General features: G+C 47.6%; 1 gene segment (V, D, J or C); it reads right to left on the bottom strand.

The window, feature by feature from the left end:
* Window positions 1-17,453, bottom strand: part of LOC139229031 (Ig heavy chain C region, membrane-bound form-like) — a 179,523-nt gene extending 162,070 nt beyond the window's left edge. The window contains 1 exon segment of the C gene segment in view: window positions 17,258-17,453. Within this exon segment, the coding sequence occupies window positions 17,258-17,453 (196 nt within the window).
* Window positions 17,454-18,748: the final 1,295 nt, after the last annotated feature.

Genomic DNA, 18,748 nt, shown 5'->3' with positions numbered 1-18,748 from the left:
CCAGACGAGGGGTCTGCAATGCATAATGAGGCCTGGGGAACAACCATGGATGCGGAAGCTCAGAGAGTTCATGTGGTTGACGTCCATAGCTCATATACTAAAACGCCACCCATGATGATGAAAATCTTACTGAATGGCATCCCGGTGCACATGGAGCTGGATACGGGAGCTAGTCAGTCACTCATGAGCGGCCAACAGTTTGAGAGACTATGACCACACAGAGCTAGCAGACCCAAACTGGAATGCATTGAGATGCAGCTACGTACGTACACCAAAGAGATAATCCCAGTGCTGGGCAGTGCAAACTTGGTGGTAACGCATAATGGATTACAGAACCGGCTGCACTCTGGATTGTTCCGGGAAATGGCCCCGCGCTTTTGGGGAGGAGTTGGCTAGCTGAGATGAATTGGAAATGGGGGGATGTGCACGCCATTTCATCTGTGGAGCGAAGTTCATGCTCGCAGGTCTTGCAAAAATTCGAGTCACTGTTTCAACCCGGTGTCGGTACATTCAAGGGCACTAAAGTAGTGATACGCATCACTCTGGATGCCAGACCAGTGCACCACAAAGTCAGAGCGGTGCCGTACGTGATGCGTGAGAAAATTGAAAGTGAACTGGACAGGCTGCTCAGAGAGGGCATAATTTCGGCCATTGAATTCAGCGACTGGGCAAGTCCCATCGTTCCCGTCATCAAAGCAGATGGCTCGGTTAGGATTTGTGGCGACTACAAAGCCACCATCAACCGAGTGTCGCTGCAAGACCAATACGCGCTTCCGAGAGTGGAGGACCTCTTTGCCACGCTGGCAGGTGGAAAGCTGTTCACGAAGCTGGACCTCACTTTGGCCTACATGACTCACGAACTGGCGGAAGATTCCAAGCTTCTGACCACCATCACGACGCACAAAGGATTATTTGTCTACAACAGGTGCCCGTTTGGCATTCGTTCGGCAGCAGCTATCTTTCAGCAAAACATGGAAAGCTTGCTCAAGTCCATCTCTGGAATGGTCGTATTCCAAGACGACATCCTTATAATGGGTCGAGACACCGAGGAACATCTCCCCAACCTGGAGGAGGTGCTACGCCGATTGGATTGGGTAGGCTTGCGGCTGAAAAAGGCCAAGTGCGTGTTTCTGGCCTCAGAGGTCGAGTTCCTGGGCAGGAGGGTTGCCGCAGATGGGATCTGGCCCACTGAATCAAAAACTGAGGCGATTTACCGGGCGCCCAGGCCCGGCAACACGTCGGAGTTGCGATGGTTCTTGGGATTTTTGAACTATTTTGGGAACTTTCTGCCAAACTTAAGCACATTGTTGGAGCCGTGACACATGCTCCTCCATAAAGGTTGTGAATGGTTTTGGGGGGATTGTCAAGAACGGGCTTTCAATAAGGCGAGGAACCTGCTGTGTTCCAACAAACTGTTGATTTTGTATGACCCTTATAAAAAACTGGTTTTAACATGCGATGCGTCATCCTACGGGATTGGTGTGTATTGCAGCAGGGTAACGATGACGGCTGACTCCAACCGGTGGCTTACGGCTCCAGGTCGCTCTCCCAGGCAGAGCATGGATACGGCATGGTCGAGAAGGAGGCACTCGCGCGTGTGTACGGTGTGAAAAAGATGCACCAGTATCTTTTCAGTAGACAGTTCGAGCTAGAGACGGACCACAAGCCGTTAACATCCCTGTTGTCCGACAGCAAGGCTGTCAATGCTAACGTGTCAGCTCGCATACAGCGATGGGCCCTCACGCTGGCTGCGTATGACTACACCATACGGCACCGGCCAGGCACCGAAAATTGCGCTGACACACTCAGCAGGCTCCCACTGGCCACCACCGAGGGGGCGTCGGAGCAGAGCGTCGAGATGGTCATGGCCGTTGAGGCTTTTGACACTGCGGGCTCCCCCATCACAGCCTGACAGATCAAACTCTGGACCAACAGGGACCCCCTCCTATTCATGATAAAGAAATGTGTCCTGACTGGGAATTGGGCGCCCGCACACAGGGCATGCCCCAAGGAAGTCAGGCCGTTTCAGAGACGGATGGATGAACTCTCCATCCAAGCCGACTGCCTGTTATGGGGCAGCCGGGTAGTCATGCCCCAGAAAGGAAGGGAAGTGTTCATCAGGGAACTCCACAGCGAGCATCCTGGCATTGTGTTAATGAAGGCCATTGCCCGGTCACATGTATGGTGGCCGGGGATTGACTCAGACCTGGAACACTGGGTTCGCAGATGCATGACGTGTGCCCAGCTGGGCAATGCTCCCAGGGAGGCTCCACTCAACCCGTGGCCCTGGCCCACCAGGCCATTGTCGAAATCTCGACCTCCGAAAAGAATGACTCCGACACTTACAGCTCCGGTAGAAGTTTCCTTTTTAATTTACTTGCTCGCAAGGGGTAGGTTTCACTCAGTCAAGGGCTAAATGAACACCTCCGAAATGGTTCAGTTTAACAAGATATTTATACAGTAAAACCAAAGTTCTGGCCTCTCCCTGTGTATTGCTCTGTCTCACAGTCAGTGAATACAGATAAAGAGTTAATTACTATATCCTGGTCCTGACATGGTGTCCAGATATTTCCTTTTGTCAGGGTTATCAGAAAGCCAAACGGCCATTACTCCATGAGTCATAGGTAATGGGCTATCACCTGTCTTGTATTGTGTCAGGATTGTTTCAATTTCCTGGTCAGTTTATCTGTTTGCATCAAATGGATGAGGTCTCGGAAAGAGATAATGGCTAGAAGATAAGGGTGGGGTGACATGGAACTCCTGTAGTGTAGACAATAGGAGAGCACCATGGGGGTTACTTGTCTCAGCATGACTTGTCTCCTAGCTGTCTGATGGCCATCAGCCATCTCACAGCAGGTTTAGCTGTTTATGCAAGCTGACTGCTAAAATGCAGAAAGTTCTGGAAGGGCCAGGACTCCATTTTAATCAAAAGGCACACAAATACCGTATGGTATCAGCTTAGATAAAAATACTTTCCACATTCCCCCATTTTGTCCTTCACAAGGACAACTCAATCCATTCTGATCTTGTACAGTCTCTCCATTTCCATTTCTACACAAGAGCCTTCAGCAGTTGTTGCTACCATAACTCTAGCCGTGGTCTCGGTAGGTAACATAGTTTCTCCCACCCTGGCACAGCAACACTTAATGACGACAAATAATAGATACAGGACGAAGACTATCAGCAGGAATATGATCAAACCCTGTACCACAGATTTCCCCAGGGCTCCCAACCATCCTGATGCCCAACCCCACAAGGTGATACCGTCCTGGCCAACTGTCTGTTTATACTCTATTACCTTTTTCCTGATGTTTTCAGCTAGACTGCCGGTATCTTCTGATTTATCTGGGATATACGTACAGCATTCTTCACCTATTAATGCGCATGTTCCTCCCTCCTTGGCTAGGAGATAATCTAAGGCCATACGATTTTGGAGAGCCACTGTTCGAATAGCTACCATTTCGTCATTTATCCCTTCAAAGGCTTGGGAAGTTGCGTTGGCTACTGATTCTACTAAGTTAGCCAGTTCCCGTAACTGCCATTCGGTCGATGCTATTCCATAGGGTGGCACCATTACCTTGAATATTCCGTTTAGCCACGTCAAATCCCGTTTAAATCTGTGGCTTCCATAGGCCTCCCTTAGAGTCCTTACTGATCTGATAAGGGGTACCACATATCCTAAGTAACAGGACCCTGTCCAGTTGGCTGGTAACCATGGGTAGGCTTTATGGCCACAAATAAAGTAGGTGCAATTATAGGACGTCAGCTCCTGGTCCTTTCGCACTGTCCCTACTCGAGTGGTCTCACCTTCCCACCCTTTACCTGGGGCTTTGTTATGGACCGTTGTCCAGCCAACGGTTGCTATCTTTCTCTCAGTGGGATTAGTTGTGGCTTGCCATTTAATCATTTGGGAACACTTGCTGCGTCCCATTTCTGGTCCTTTAGTCTCATTACTCACTAGGCATATTATACCTTCAGGATTTCCTATTCTGGGAGTAATGCTTAGGAAGGGAGGCTGATGGTTATTATCATAATTGGGCTGGTACCATCCCTGGAAGGCTGTAAGTTTATACTCTGCCGACCTCCATTCTGTTTGCTCCTTCGTTTCTGGCCCCTTAGTTAGTTTTGTCCTGTTTTGCACTGTCAACCATTCTACCATTTCTGATTCGTTAAAGGGGACAGATCTCAGGGGAATACCCCCCCTGGAGTGGACAGGTACATGGGAACATATCCAACAACTCGACAAGTTTCTTTCTTGAGCATACCTATGACTCAGTGCCATAAATACGTTTACGTGCAATTCCCTTCGGTGGTGGGTCTGTACCCCTGGTGTAATCAATAATGTGAAGTAAAACCCTGTCAAGCCCAGCACCATCAGTCCCCATAGTCCATACAGTTCCTTATTCAGTCTTCCTTTTTCTGTTCCTCTGATTCCTTCGTCCCTTCCTCCTGGTCGGGTGCCCGTTTGCAATGGGATGCGTGGATCCATGTTGGTCTTTCCTTTACCTTGATTGCAGTATTGGTCGCCAGCAAGACCTGGTATGGTCCTTCGAATCTTGGCTGTAGACTGCTTTTCCTTTTAAAAATCTTGATGTAAACGAATTCCCCTGGCTCCAGGTTATGACACTTCCCTTCCGCTGGCTTGACTTGGGCTTCCTTTACCTGTGAATGAAAGCTGGAAATACATTTGGTTAGTGCAATACAATAATTTAACATATTTTCCTCCATTTTGTGGATGTCCATCTGTTTTGCAGTAAATGGTGCTGTAAAAGGTAGTCGTTGGGGACGTCCCATAACTATCTCATGCGGTGACAGGCCTGTTGTTCTGTTGGTTGCAGATCGCATTACCATCAAAGCTAAGGGCAGCAGTTCTGTCCATTTCAGTCCAGTGTCATTGCATAGTTTTGCCAGCTTATTTTTAAGCATTCCATTATATCTTTCAACAAGTCCAGCTGATTGTGGATGATAACTGCAATGAAAACGTTGATTAATCTGTAAAGCTTTACACATTTCTCTTATAACAGTTCCCGTGAAATGTGACCCGTTATCACTGGAAAGCTTAGCAGGGATTCCGAAGCGCGGTACAATTTCTTTTAACAAACATTTAGCAACAGTAGTGGCATCGGCCTTTTTACATGGAAAGGCTTCAATCCATCTAGAGAACACATCTACAATAACTAATACATACTTGAATCCCATACACATAGGTAATTCAATAAAATCCATTTGTAAATGTACAAAAGGCCCGACTGGATTTGGGTGGGAGGCAGATTCTACTTTTTCCGTCTTACCCGGATTCATTGTCTGACAGGTAACACAATTTTCACAGATTTGTTTTGCAATTGCCGAAATACCTGGTGCATACCAAGTTGCTAAAATATAATCTGCCAATCCCCCTTTGCCTGCATGTGTGAATGTATGAACACATCGGGCAATCCATGGAAGTAAGGATCTAGGGGCCACCACGCGGCCGTCATGGTGAACCCATATTCCTTCTGGATTTTTATAACATTGATCCTTCGTCCAGGTCACCACCTCCTCCGTACTGGCCTGTGTCTGAAAGGCCAGCACGTCATTAATAGTGGGTGGCGGGTCTGAGCAATTATTTTTCCTTAGTGGGAACAATGACACCTGCATCCCCCCTTTCGACAGAGCTGCTGACTTAGCTGCATTATCAGCTCTGGCATTCCCAAGTGCCACCTCATTCGACTGGCCTGTATGTGCTTGGCATTTGATAATGGCAAGTTTCAAAGGGCATTGAATGGCTCGCAGGAGATTTTCCACTTGTTCTGCATTTTTGATTGTCTGAGCCTGTTGCATAGCATAATAAGCTGCTGCCAACGAAGGAAGACATCCTGGTAGTCCGCGTGCCACTGGGTCTAGTTAGGTACTGAAATACGCTACCGGTCGCTGCCTGTCCCCATGTAACTGAGTCAAAACAGATTGTGCAAAACCCGACTTGTGATGCACAAATAAGTTGAATAGCTTAGTGTAATCTGGTAATCCCAAGGCGGGTGCTGAAGTGAGGGACTGTTTAAGGTTCTGAAAAGCATTCCGGGATACCTCATTCCAAATCAACTTCTCTGGTAGTGCGGGCATGGACATGTCTAACAGTGGTCTAACAATCTCGGAATAACTCGTAACCCATTGTCGGCAGTATCCTGTCATGCCGAGGAGGTGTTTCATTTCTCTCTTGGTTACTGGTAGTGGGGCAGAGCAGATTGCTTTTACTCGGTCTTGTGTCAATTGTCTCGTATCTCTGACCAATTCGTGCCCTAGATACCGAACCTTTTCTGAGACAAATTGTAACTTTGCCTTTGACACCTTGTGTCCTTTCGAGGCCAGAGCTTTTAATAACACAAGGGAGTCCGTTTCGCAGGCCAATTTGGAGGGTGAGGCGAGCAATAAGTGGTCAACATACTGCACAAGTGTAGAACCTGCTGGTAAAATTACATCTTCCAGATCCCTCTTTAGGCACTGTGAGAATATGGTAGGGCTCTCGGTAAATCCCTGCGGGAGTCTTGTCCACGTATATTGGTGTCCTTTATACGTGAAGGCAAACAGGAATTGAGACTCTGGGTGAATGGGTATTGAGAAAAATGCTGAACACAGATCAACTACTGTGTAATACGTTGAGGATGCCGGAATACTGGCAAGTATAATTGCCGGGTTGGGTACCACTGGATAAGTTGGGAATACCAAATGATTCACGGCTCGTAGGTCTTGGACAAATCTCCATTTGTCACTATTGGGCTTCTGCACCGGAAAGATCGGTGTGTTACATGGACTTCTAGTTGGAACGATTACTCCCTGGGCCAGCAGGGACTTAATGACTGGCTCAATACCTTGTTCTGCGGCTGGGGACAAGGGGTATTGAGGCTTCTTGGGGAGCGGGGCGGTTGAATTGATCGCTACCTTATAGGGTTGTGCGGTGAGCATCCTTCCTACTTCATTAGCGTGTGTAGACCATAGTTGTTCTGGAACTTTAGCAAGAAGCTCTGCTGTGCTTTGTCGTACTGGGAAGCTAGTGGCTGAGAGCATCCTTTCTTCTAAGACAGCATCGAAGTATATTTTCCCATTCAACTTGACAGAATAGCCTCCCCCCCTTTCATGTTGCCCCAAAGTTCCATTACGTGTGTGCCATTCCTCTTGTACTGGGGATCCTTGCATTCTTTTAACCATTCGTCCTAAATCCTGGGGTTTATACGTGCCTGCAACCGCAAGGGTGCAGTGTGGAATGCTCCCTTTAACCCTAAACAAGCTCTGACTGTGGGAGGATAATTCAACCCCTGCCGCTATCCCTTCGGGTCCGATAAAGATTTTTTCGATCATCAATTGATGTTTCTGGTGCAGGAATGGTTGATAAAAGATTTGTGCTGTAGCGTCTGATCCCGTTTTGTCACAATATGCTGTGCAGTGTAATGTTTCGTACCACTTGCCCAAGGTTTGAGATTTGAGGTAGTCTGTGATTAACCTTGTTACACACCAATATGAACCAACCAAATAGGATAGGGTTTTGCTTAGTGTGGGGTCCAAATTTTCCCAGGCATACAAAATGGGAGTTGTGGGTTGAAGTAGTGGATATGCGCCACATTTATCTATGGGGACTCGAACCTCCAGACCAGCTGGGGAACAGAGGATCGTGGCATTCATTTTACATAACAGGTCACGTCCACACAGATTCACTGGAACCTCCTTAGACAGTAGGAATGAATGACTATCTTCGTAATCCTCTATTTGTACATTGATAGGGTTGGAGAAAAACATTTGCTGTGCGTGTCCAGATAGTCCACTCACTGAGGTTTGATTAGTGGAAGTGGGAATTCCCCTCGTATCCTCCCTTGAAAGGACCGAATAGGTGGCACCAGTATCCACTAGGAATGGGACATCCTTTCCTTGTATTCGTATTTTTACTTCAGGTTCTCCTATGGCATTTAACGAAACGACGGGTAGCTGTTTGTTCGCAGCACTCGGGTCTGGGATTGGGCGTCATTGATCATTATACGGGCAATTTGGTGGTTGGCCGAATTGCTTTTGATTCTGTGATCCAAATGGATCTTGCACAGAGAAATTAGTCTGAGGTCTAGCATGTACCTGGACTTGGGTCGCATACGGGTTGGGTTCTGAAGGGGGAGGGTGTGCTCTATTACCTGCCTGTTGAGTCCAATCATGATTTGGTTGTTGCTGTTTTGCCCGGCAAGTTCTAGCCCAGTGTCCAATCTGTCCACAATTGTGACAGGTATCATATTGTTCCTGCCCTGCACCTCCTCTCCCTCTTCCCCTGTAATATCCTCCTCTGGCTCGCCCTCTTCCTCTACCCTGGGGCGGGCCGTAGGACGGTGTCACCGGGGTGGGTGTCATTGGAGCTGCTTGTCCTACAAACATGGTGACCTTGCTTCTAGATTCTCTATTTCGCTCTTGTATGTCCTTTAACATAGATACAACCTTGGATAGCGATTCCTGTCGCCATCCGAGACAAACTAGTTTAAAGGGATCTCTGAGTTCGGGCCGTAGCCCGTTTACCACGGCGCTGATCATAGGAGCTTCTACCTCCTCCATTTTCATGCCTGAACATTGGTTCATGATCTCTCGCACTCTTTCTACATAATCCTCAACATCCTCCTCCTTTCTTTGTGTAGTTTCCATAATTTTGGACCAATTCGTTTTCCTCGGGAACACCGAATGTAAGGCTTCCCAACATCTTCCCCAGAACCCCTCTCCTGGCTTCGTGCTGGGATCTGCATCCGGAGCCTCTCGATGGGTTTTAAAATCTTTGAATTTTATCTCAAGTTCGGCAAATTTTGTGTCCTTTAACCATGCTTTCAGTAAGATTTGACCATCTAATATACTGGGTTCGTGGCACAAGATGATTACTTTTAACTGGTCTATGGCCTTTTCAATATTGGTTTTGGGGTCTGCCAATCCTTCCACAATTATTCTTAATTCACTTGGTGACCATGGTCGATAAATAGGGACCGGAGCCCCCCCAGAGAGTGGACTGGGAAAAAGTCTTACTGGGTATGCAGATGATGATGGCTCCAGGGCAACGGGCTCTGGTCCACGGGTATGACTTCGTGTGCCCCCTGCAGGGCCGTCACGGTATTGATTCCCTTGTGACTGACTTATATTTCCTGCAGCCGCACCTGTATTGTTGGGAGCGGGTATTACCCCGTTTCCCTGTACTCCGGCCCGAGGATCGTCTCCTCCTTGGCCTGGAGCACCCCCCGGGGATGGAACATACGGCGGTGGTCGATGGCTGTAGGGAGTCCAATCCTCATCCCGGTCCTCATCCTCATCCTTATCCCAACCCTCAGGAGCCCTAGGTGAGTGTGCCTTTGTCTCTTTAGCAACCATAACGGATGGGTGTTTGTTATGTCGAGGGCGATTCACCTGCTCTACCCGTTCATCCCCCTGCTTTCTCCCTCTAGTACACTGCTTGCTAACTCTTAGGCTCTTCTCGTGTCGTTCCTCAGCTTCCCTTTTCCAATCTCCAAACGCTGACCAATTCACTTTTTTTTTCCCTCTTCTACCTGGGTCTCTGTCTATAAGGCATTCTTCTAGACAGGTTATTCTCTCTAAATTGAATGAACCATCGGGTGGAAATGGCCTGTTTTCACCCTTAGTCCATTTTACCCATTCTCTTAGGTGGTCAATTGAAGACTGACCACAATTCTGGAGCATAAAATGGGGTGGGGTCCCTTTTGGTGGTGGTTTACTTGCTCCAGCCCCCATTCTGGATGATTTAAGATTTTTCCACAGTTTCTGATCTCACAATCCTTTCGGCCAACCGAGTTCTCTACGCCCACTTCTCCTGGCCGTTACGTGGCCTGAAAAGGCTCTTAATTCGGGCTCAGTCTGGGTGTGTGAGATATGTTGGCACGAACCAATCGTAGTTGATCAATCAGTTACTGTTTCTTTTCCTAATCAATCCTTGTGTTTTTTTTTTTCGAATCACAACTTTCCCTAGTGACTCTTCCCATTTCTCTAATGGCAATGAGTCACAAAGGTATTGCACACAACAGTAATACAAGGACAACAAACAATATTCCCGTGAGTACACAAATCATAACCTCTAAACAAATTCTCAGTCTGCGTTGTACGCCACTACAGACCGAGTCCTTAACTTATCCTAATAAAAACTGATAAAACTTAAGGTTCCGTACCCAAACTCTTTGATCGATTGCGCTCTTTTTTTTTATAGTCTTATCACATAAGAACCCCTTCCGAATTAAAAACAATAAAAATCTTATCACATAAGAACCTTCGATCGACTAGCGCTTTCTTTTTTTCTTTTTTTTTAATAGTCTTATCACATAAGAACCCCTTCCGAATTAAAAACAATAAAAATCTTATCACATAAGAACCTGGAACCCTTTTCGATCGACTAGCGCTCCCTTACCTACTGAAACCTTCCCCGGGCTGTCTCGAGGTTTTTTTTCCAGAACCTGTTCTCTTCTGCTGGCGAGCTGAGAAAGAAATGGTTATAAAAAAAATACCTTTAACTTTTAAATGCCGAGTCTTGTAGATGCAGTACCTCAGCTGTGGACAACAGATTACATCTGCGATTCAACAGTGAAGAAACCTCTTGTGAGCAAAGGCTCACCTTGTTTGGCCACCGAAGCCTTTCACTGGAGAGGCACTATGCCTGTATCCGTTTTACTCACAGAACAGAGAGTATGCATCTCGGTGGAACCTCCAATAACTGTCGAAATCTCGACCTCCGAAAAGAATGACTCCGACACTTACAGCTCCGGTAGAAGTTTCCTTTTTAATTTACTTGCTCGCAAGGGGTAGGTTTCACTCAGTCAAGGGCTAAATGAACACCTCCGAAATGGTTCAGTTTAACAAGATATTTATACAGTAAAACCAAAGTTCTGGCCTCTCCCTGTGTATTGCTCTGTCTCACAGTCAGTGAATACAGATAAAGAGTTAATTACTATATCCTGGTCCTGACATGGTGTCCAGATATTTCCTTTTGTCAGGGTTATCAGAAAGCCAAACGGCCATTACTCCATGAGTCATAGGTAATGGGCTATCACCTGTCTTGTATTGTGTCAGGATTGTTTCAATTTCCTGGTCAGTTTATCTGTTTGCATCAAATGGATGAGGTCTCGGAAAGAGATAATGGCTAGAAGATAAGGGTGGGGTGACATGGAACTCCTGTAGTGTAGACAATAGGAGAGCACCATGGGGGTTACTTGTCTCAGCATGACTTGTCTCCTAGCTGTCTGATGGCCATCAGCCATCTCACAGCAGGTTTAGCTGTTTATGCAAGCTGACTGCTAAAATGCAGAAAGTTCTGGAAGGGCCAGGACTCCATTTTAATCAAAAGGCACACAAATACCGTATGGTATCAGCTTAGATAAAAATACTTTCCACACCATGGTCACGTATTCACGTCGACTATGCGGGCCCGTTCATGGGGAAAATGTTCCTGATCGAAGTCGATGCATACTCGAAGTGGATGGAATGCATCATATTGAACTAGTGCACGACATCCATCACAGTGGAGAGTCTGCGTACGGTTTTCGCGACCCACAGCTTGCCGGACATCCTGGTCAGTGACAATGGCCCGTGTTTTACCAGCCATGAATTCCAGGAGTTTATGTCGGGCAATGGGATCAAGCACATCCGGACAGCACCGTTCAAGCCGGCTTCCAATGGCCAGGCTGAACGGGCGGTCCAAGTCATAAAGCAGGGTATGCAACGCATCCAAGGACCCTCCCTTCATTACCGCCTATCGCGCCTCCTGCTGGCCTACAGGTCCCGGCCGCACTCGCTCACAGGAGTCCCACCAGCGGAACTCCTCATGAAACGTACGCTCAAGACGCGGCTGTCCCTCATTCACCCAGACCTGGCAGACATTGTTGAGGGCAAGCACCAGTCCCAAAACGAGCTCCATGATCGAGGCTCAAGGGGGAGGTGTATAGAAATAGATGACCCGGTATTTGTTCTTAACCATGCTTTGGGACCCAAATGGCTTGAGGGCACCGTAATTGGCAAAGAAGGAAACAGGGTCATGGTGGTCAGACTAAACAATGGGCAGATATGCCGCAAACACTTGGACCAAGTAAAGACAAGGTTCAGCATAGACACGGAGGAACCGGAAGAAGAGCATGATGAGATAGCACCCACACCACTGCCAGTGTACAAGCAACAAAGACAGCCCTCAGCATGCACAATGCCTGCGGCCAGCCCGAACAAGCCGGAATCACCTCAAGTGACAGAGACGCGTGCTGAGACTCAGCCACTAGAGCCACAACTGTGGCGCTACATGAGAGAGCGTCAACCACCTGATAGACTTAACCTCTGAAACAAAAAGACTCAAGGGGGGAGGTGATGTCATGTATTTCACCATCTTGCAATGACAATAGTTATGTAACTGTAACTCATGCACACTGTACCTGTACCCTTGAAATGCACACCCTGACCACAGGGGTTGAGCTTGCGGGAGACACTCCTCACCTGGGTTTCCAGGTATAAAAGGGGAGGTCCCACCCTGGGAATAAAGGAAGGTCACAGAATGACTGTGTCTGTGATATACATGCCTCGTGTGATTTTGTAACAAGGTGCAGAGACACTACAATCTCAGTCCTAAATGGCTTACCTCTTATCGAAGAACATGTCCCCTGGTTCTGGACTTCCCCAACATCGGGAACATTCTTCCGCATCTAACCTGTCCAGTCCCGTCAGAATTTTATATGTTTCTATGAGATCCCCTCTCATTCTTCTAAACTCCAGTGAATACAGGCCCAGTAGATCCAGTCTCTCCTTATATGTCGGTCCTGCCATTCCGGGAATCAGTCTGGTGAACCTTCGCTGCACTCCCTCAGATTAGGAGACCAAAACTGAACACAATATTCCAGGTGAGGCCTCATCAAAGCCCTGTACAACTGCAATAAGACCACCCTGCTCTGATACTCAAATCCCCTAGCTATGAAGGCCAACATACCATTTGCCTTCTTCACCGTCTGCTGTACCTGCATGCCAACTTTCAATGACTGATGTACCATGACTCCCAGGTCTCGTTGCAACTCCCCTTTTCCTAATCTGCCGCCATTCAGATAATATTCTACCTTCGTGTTTTTGCCCCAAAGTGGATAACCTCACATTTATCCACATTATACTGCATCTGCCATGCATTTGCTCACTCACCTAACCTGTCCAAGTCGCCCTGCAGCCGCTTAACATCCTCCTCACAGCTCACACCGCCACCCAGCTTAGTGTCCTCTGCAAACTTGGAGATATTACACTCAATTCCTTCATCGAAATCATTAATGTATGTTGTAAGTAGCTGGGGTCCCAGCACTGAGCCCTGTGGCACCCCACTAGTCACTGCCTGCCATTCTGAAAAGGACCCGTTTATCCCGCTTCTCTGCTTCCTGTCTGCCAACCAGTTCTCTATCCACGCCAGTACATTACTCCCAATACCATGTGCTTTAATTTTGCACACTAATCTCTTGTATGGGACCTTGTCAAAAGCCTTTTGAAAGTCCAAATACACCACATCCACTGGTTCTCCCTTGTCCAGTCTACTAGTTACATCCTCAAAAAATTCCAGAAGATTTGTCAAGCATGATTTCCCTTTCATAAATCCATGCTGACTTGGACCGATCCTGTCACTGCTTTCCAAATGCGCTGCTCTTTCATTTTTAATAATTGATTCCAACATTTTCCCCCCTACTGATGTCAAGCTAACCTGTTTATACTTCTCCGTTTTCACTCTCCCTCCTTTTTTAAAAAGTGGTGTTACATTAACTACCCTCCAGTCCATAGGAACTGATCCAGAGTCGATAGACTTGGAAAATGATCACCAATGCATCCACTATTTCTAGGGCCACTTCCTTAAGTACTCTGGGATGCAGACTATCAGGCCCTGGGGATTTATCGGCTTTTAATCCCATCAATTTCCCTAACACAATTTCCTGACTAATCAGGATTTTCTTCAGTTCCTCCTTCTCGCTAGACCCTCAGTCTTCTAGTATTTCCAGAAGGCTATTTGTGTCTTCCTTTGTGAAGACAGAACCAAAGTATTTGTTCAATTGGTCTGCCATTTCTTTGTTCCCCATTATAAATTCACCTGATTCTGACTGCAAGGGACCTACGTTTGTCTTCAGTAATCTTTTTGTCTTCACATATCTATAGAGGCTTTTGCAGTCAGTTTTTATGTTTGCAGCAAGCTTCCTCTCATACTCTATTTTCCCCCTCCTAATTAAACCCTTTGTCCTCCTCTGCTGAATTCTAAATTTCTCCCAGTCCTCAGGTTTGCTGCTTTTTCTGGCTAATTTATATGTCTCTTCCTTGGATTTAACACGATTCCTAATTTCCCTTGTTAGCCATGGTTGAGCCACCTTCCCCATTTTATTTTAATGCCAGACAGAGGTGTACAATTGTTGAAGTTCATCCATGTGCTCTTTAAATGTTTGCCATTGCCTATCCACCGACAACCCTTTAAGTATCATTCGCCAGTCTATTCTAGCAAATTCACATCTCATACCATCGAAGTTACCTTTCCTAAAGTTCAGGACCCTAGTCTCTGAATTAACTATGTCACTCTCCACCTTAATAAAGAATTCTACCATATTATGGTCACTCTTCCCCAAGGGGCCTCTCACAACAAGATTGCTAATTAGTCCTTTCTCGTTACAGATCACCCAGTCTAGGATGGCCTGCCCTCTAGTTGGTTCCTCGACATATTGGTCTAGAAAACCATCCCTAATACACTCCAGGAAATCCTCCTCCACTTTACTACTACCAGTTTGGTTAGCCCAATCTATATGTAGATTAAAGTTGCCCATGATAACTGCTGTACCTTTATTGCACGCATTTCTAATTTCTTGTTTGATGCTGTCCTCAAACTCACTACTAGTGTTTGGTGCACTGTACACAACTCCCACAGCATTTTCTGCCCTTTGGTATTTCGCAGCTCTACCCATACAGATTCCACATCATCCAAGCTAATGTCCTTCCTTACTATTGCATTAATTTCTTCTCTAGCCAGCAACGCCACCCCACCTCCTTTTTCTTTCTGTCTATCCTTCCTGAATGCTGAATACCCCTGGATGTTGAGTTCCCAACCTTGGTCATCCTGGAGCCATGCCTCCGTAATCCCAATTATATCATATTCGTTAAGTGAGTCCATGATCAGATCATGCCAATATCTTATTGAATGGCGGAGCAGGCTCGAGGGGCCAAATGGGCTACTCCTGCTTCTATTTCTTATGTTCTTATGTTCTTATGATCCTCACCAGCCACAGTCACAGTCTGTATCAGAATGAACCAAAACAACTCTAGTTGCCCATGTCCAAGACTGAACTTGAATCTCCCTCATCGGTAACTGTCCCAGACTAAACCAAATCTTCCTCACCAGCAATAGTCACAATCTGGACCATCCAATGTCCCAGATTGAATCAGACCCCCCTCACGAGCCCCTATCCCTGACAAAACCAGACCCCCCCTGCCCCTCAACAGAACATGTCTCAGACTGAACCAGGCCCCCCTCACAGAGCCTGTCCCAGACTAAACGAGAAGTCACGCTCACAAGGGCCTGTCCCGGACTGAACCAGAACCTCCCAAACCAGCCTCTATCATAGACTGAACCAGACCTACCTCATCAGTCCCTATTCCCGACTGAACCAAACTGAATCAAATGCCCTCACCTGCCACTGCCACAGTTTGAAACAAAGCCTTGCTCAACATCCTCTGCCCGAGAATGTACCAGACTGAAACAAATCGATTCATTCTGAACCAGATATCCCTCACCAGCCCCTGTCCCAGACTGAACCAGACTGACCCATGCCTCCCACACCAGCCACCGTCCCAGTCGCACCCAACTGAACCAGACCCCACTAACCTGTCCCTGACCCCAGACTGAACCAGACCGTCTCACCAGGCCCTGTCCCAGTGTGAATGAGACTGAACCAGGCCCCCCCCTCACTAGTCACTGAGCAAGTCTGAACCAGGTGGAATCAGACCCCCTCACCAGCCACTGTCACAGTCTGAACCAGACTGAAACAGAACTCCATCAGCAGGCTCTATCCCCAATTGAACCAGTCTAAATCAAACCTCCTCACTAGCCACTGTCACAGTCTGAACCAGACCCTCACTCGCCAGTGTAGTGTATGTAGGCACCTTTTGCAATGACTCCACGAGGCAGGCTTTGGTACTTAAACTGTGTAGACTGTTATCCTTTATTTGCAACTCCTTGAGTGTGCAGGTAACCCTTAGGTCTCCAGCAGCAGCACCCTCTAGTGTACAGGTAAAGTGTGTACAGTGTAAGGGTACATTCAGTGTTATAGACATCACACAACCATACAAGCGTGCATATATAACAATACTCCCCCTAAGCATTTTTAATATCCTTATTGTTATGACCTGGGGAGGTGATCTGTAGTGGGCTATGGCAGGTTGTGGTGAAGGTTGTGTGGGTGCCAGGTGCAATCCCTGTATTTGAAGCTGGCCTCATACGTTCCCCCCCCCCCCCACAACACACAGACCATGTGGGTGTCACTGTTGTGGGATCCCTCAGGGGGTAGCCACAGCAGCAGTAGGTAGGGCACATGCTCTGTGATGTGGGTAATTGTGTGGTGGTGGGCAGGGCTACAGGACTGGGTGGGCTTCTTGTCCTCCAATTGGGATGAGGGTCCGGCCATCCCAGGGTTTGCCAGGGAAGCTGGAGGGTATTGGCCTCTCGCTCCTGGTGAGGGCCCTGGTGGTCAGGGGGTGTAGGACTGGTCTGGGGCAGGTTGCCAGTGGTCGTGGCTGTGCTGCCCATCGACCACTACTCCCACTGGGTGTGTGTGTTTCCTTCCAGGGGCATCACATTTGTTCCAAAGGTCCAGGCTACATGATCTAGTAGCCAGCTGGACTTGGGGATCTCCCACAGGGGGATTCCGTTAGCATTTGCATGGTCCCTGTAGAACCCAATGTCCTTTAGCAGTGTCCTACCTGTATACATGACACCTTGGCTCTGATCACACATAGTCGAGCCTACATTATAAATTACAACATTTGCATCACTTTTTGCTGTCATGGTCTCTCCAGACATGGTTACATTAGACATTTCAAACTCTCTGTCATAATCATCAAACATAACAAGCTTATTTTTAACCTTACTTACACAAGCATTCATCTCATTTGTCACATTAGTTACACCAGCATCACAATTCATAGTTACATTATCATACTTGCATCCTTTTAGTTTTAAAGTCCTTGTCCTCATTTAGTTGAAATTGTCCCTTTAAATTTTTTTGGTTACCGGTCTCCTTTAAGGGAGCCTTCCAATCCGATTGGCCGCTCGGTGCCATGTGTCGCTCCTCCAACGTTGCCCCTCGTGGACTGGCCACGGCCATTTTGTTTGCAGGTTCTTCTCCTCGTGGTGCAGCTGCCATCTTCTGGCTCTCCTCCAGGTAGGCTGTTGTGGTCTTTTCTTCCTCAGGTTCAGATATGGGCATCGGGAATCCACTTCTTTCGATGATGTTCACCTCTTGGAGTCCTGCCCTGGCCCGGAAGGTGAAGTTTTCTGTCCTGAAGATTTCACCGTGATGTTGTGGAGTCGTCGCCGCACAGTCAAGCTGGACGGTGGGATTTCTGGATGCTTGATGTCGATTGCTGGAGCCCGGAGGCCGTTGCCACTTCGACCGACTTGGACCGGGTTCATCCAATTCCTTCCCAGCGCATGGGACTGTCGCCGTCTACGATCCACAGTGGGTGTTTGTTCAACACGCAGCCCTGGGAGACCTGGACGTCACGCTGCCAAGGATCGAAATTTGACCTTTGTTGTAGGTGAGCAGCTTCGCTTGGACAGGATGCAGCTTTCGTCGATTGGCAGGATTTATCCAAAGTTTTTCAAAGGTCGTTTGGCTCATCTCAGACTGGCTCGCCCCTGTGTCGATCTCCATAGAAATTGGGACCCCGTCGATGTCTACTTCCATCGTCCACGGAGAACTTTCGGTGGAGCAGGTATAAATTCCATACTCTTCTTCCAGGGATTGAGCAGCTTCACCTTCATCTGTGTCGGAGCCCAGGTGATCAGCCAACTCATCAGAGACGCGGTGAGTATAGCTTTTTCTGCACATTCTTTGAAGGTGCCCATTCTCTTTGCAGCCTTTGCATGCATAGTCTTTGTAGCGGCACTAGTGTGCCCTGTGGTTTCCCCCACAGCGCCAGCATGGAGCCATCCGGTTTGCCCCATGTAGCGGACTCAGAGTTGCTGGACTCGGGGCAGCATTTCTGCCTTTAGAAGTATCCATGCGGTGCACTACGCTCGACGGTTTAGAGTCCTGGGTCAGTATTCACCTGGAGTCGCCTGCCGAAATCATGTAGACCTGGCTCATTTGAATTGCTTTCTGCAGGGTGACTGTGATGTCGGCAGAGAGCAATTTGTGCAGGAGGCCCTCGTGGCAGATTCCGATGACAAATATGTCCCTCAGTGCTTCATTAAGGTGGTTTCCAAAATCACACAGTGCAGCTAGTCTTCTTAAATGTGCAGCATACTTAGTAATTTCTCGGCCTTCAGGTCGCCAGTAAGTGTAGAACTGGTGCTTGGCTGTGAGGATGCTTTCTTTTGGTTTTAGGTGCTCCTGTATGAGTGTTACAAATTCCTCGTAGCTTTTGGTGGTTGTATTCGCTGGGACTAGCAAGTCCCTGATGAGACACTGGATGGTGGGCCCACAACTGCTAAGCAGGATGGCCCTGTGCTTGTTTGGTCGTATAGCAGGTGCGTCCCCATTCAGGACATTGGCTATGA

Source organism: Pristiophorus japonicus, chromosome 18, assembly GCF_044704955.1.
Source record: "Pristiophorus japonicus isolate sPriJap1 chromosome 18, sPriJap1.hap1, whole genome shotgun sequence".
Taxonomy (NCBI): domain Eukaryota; kingdom Metazoa; phylum Chordata; class Chondrichthyes; family Pristiophoridae; genus Pristiophorus; species Pristiophorus japonicus.
This window is presented reverse-complemented; position numbering and strand designations above follow the sequence as displayed.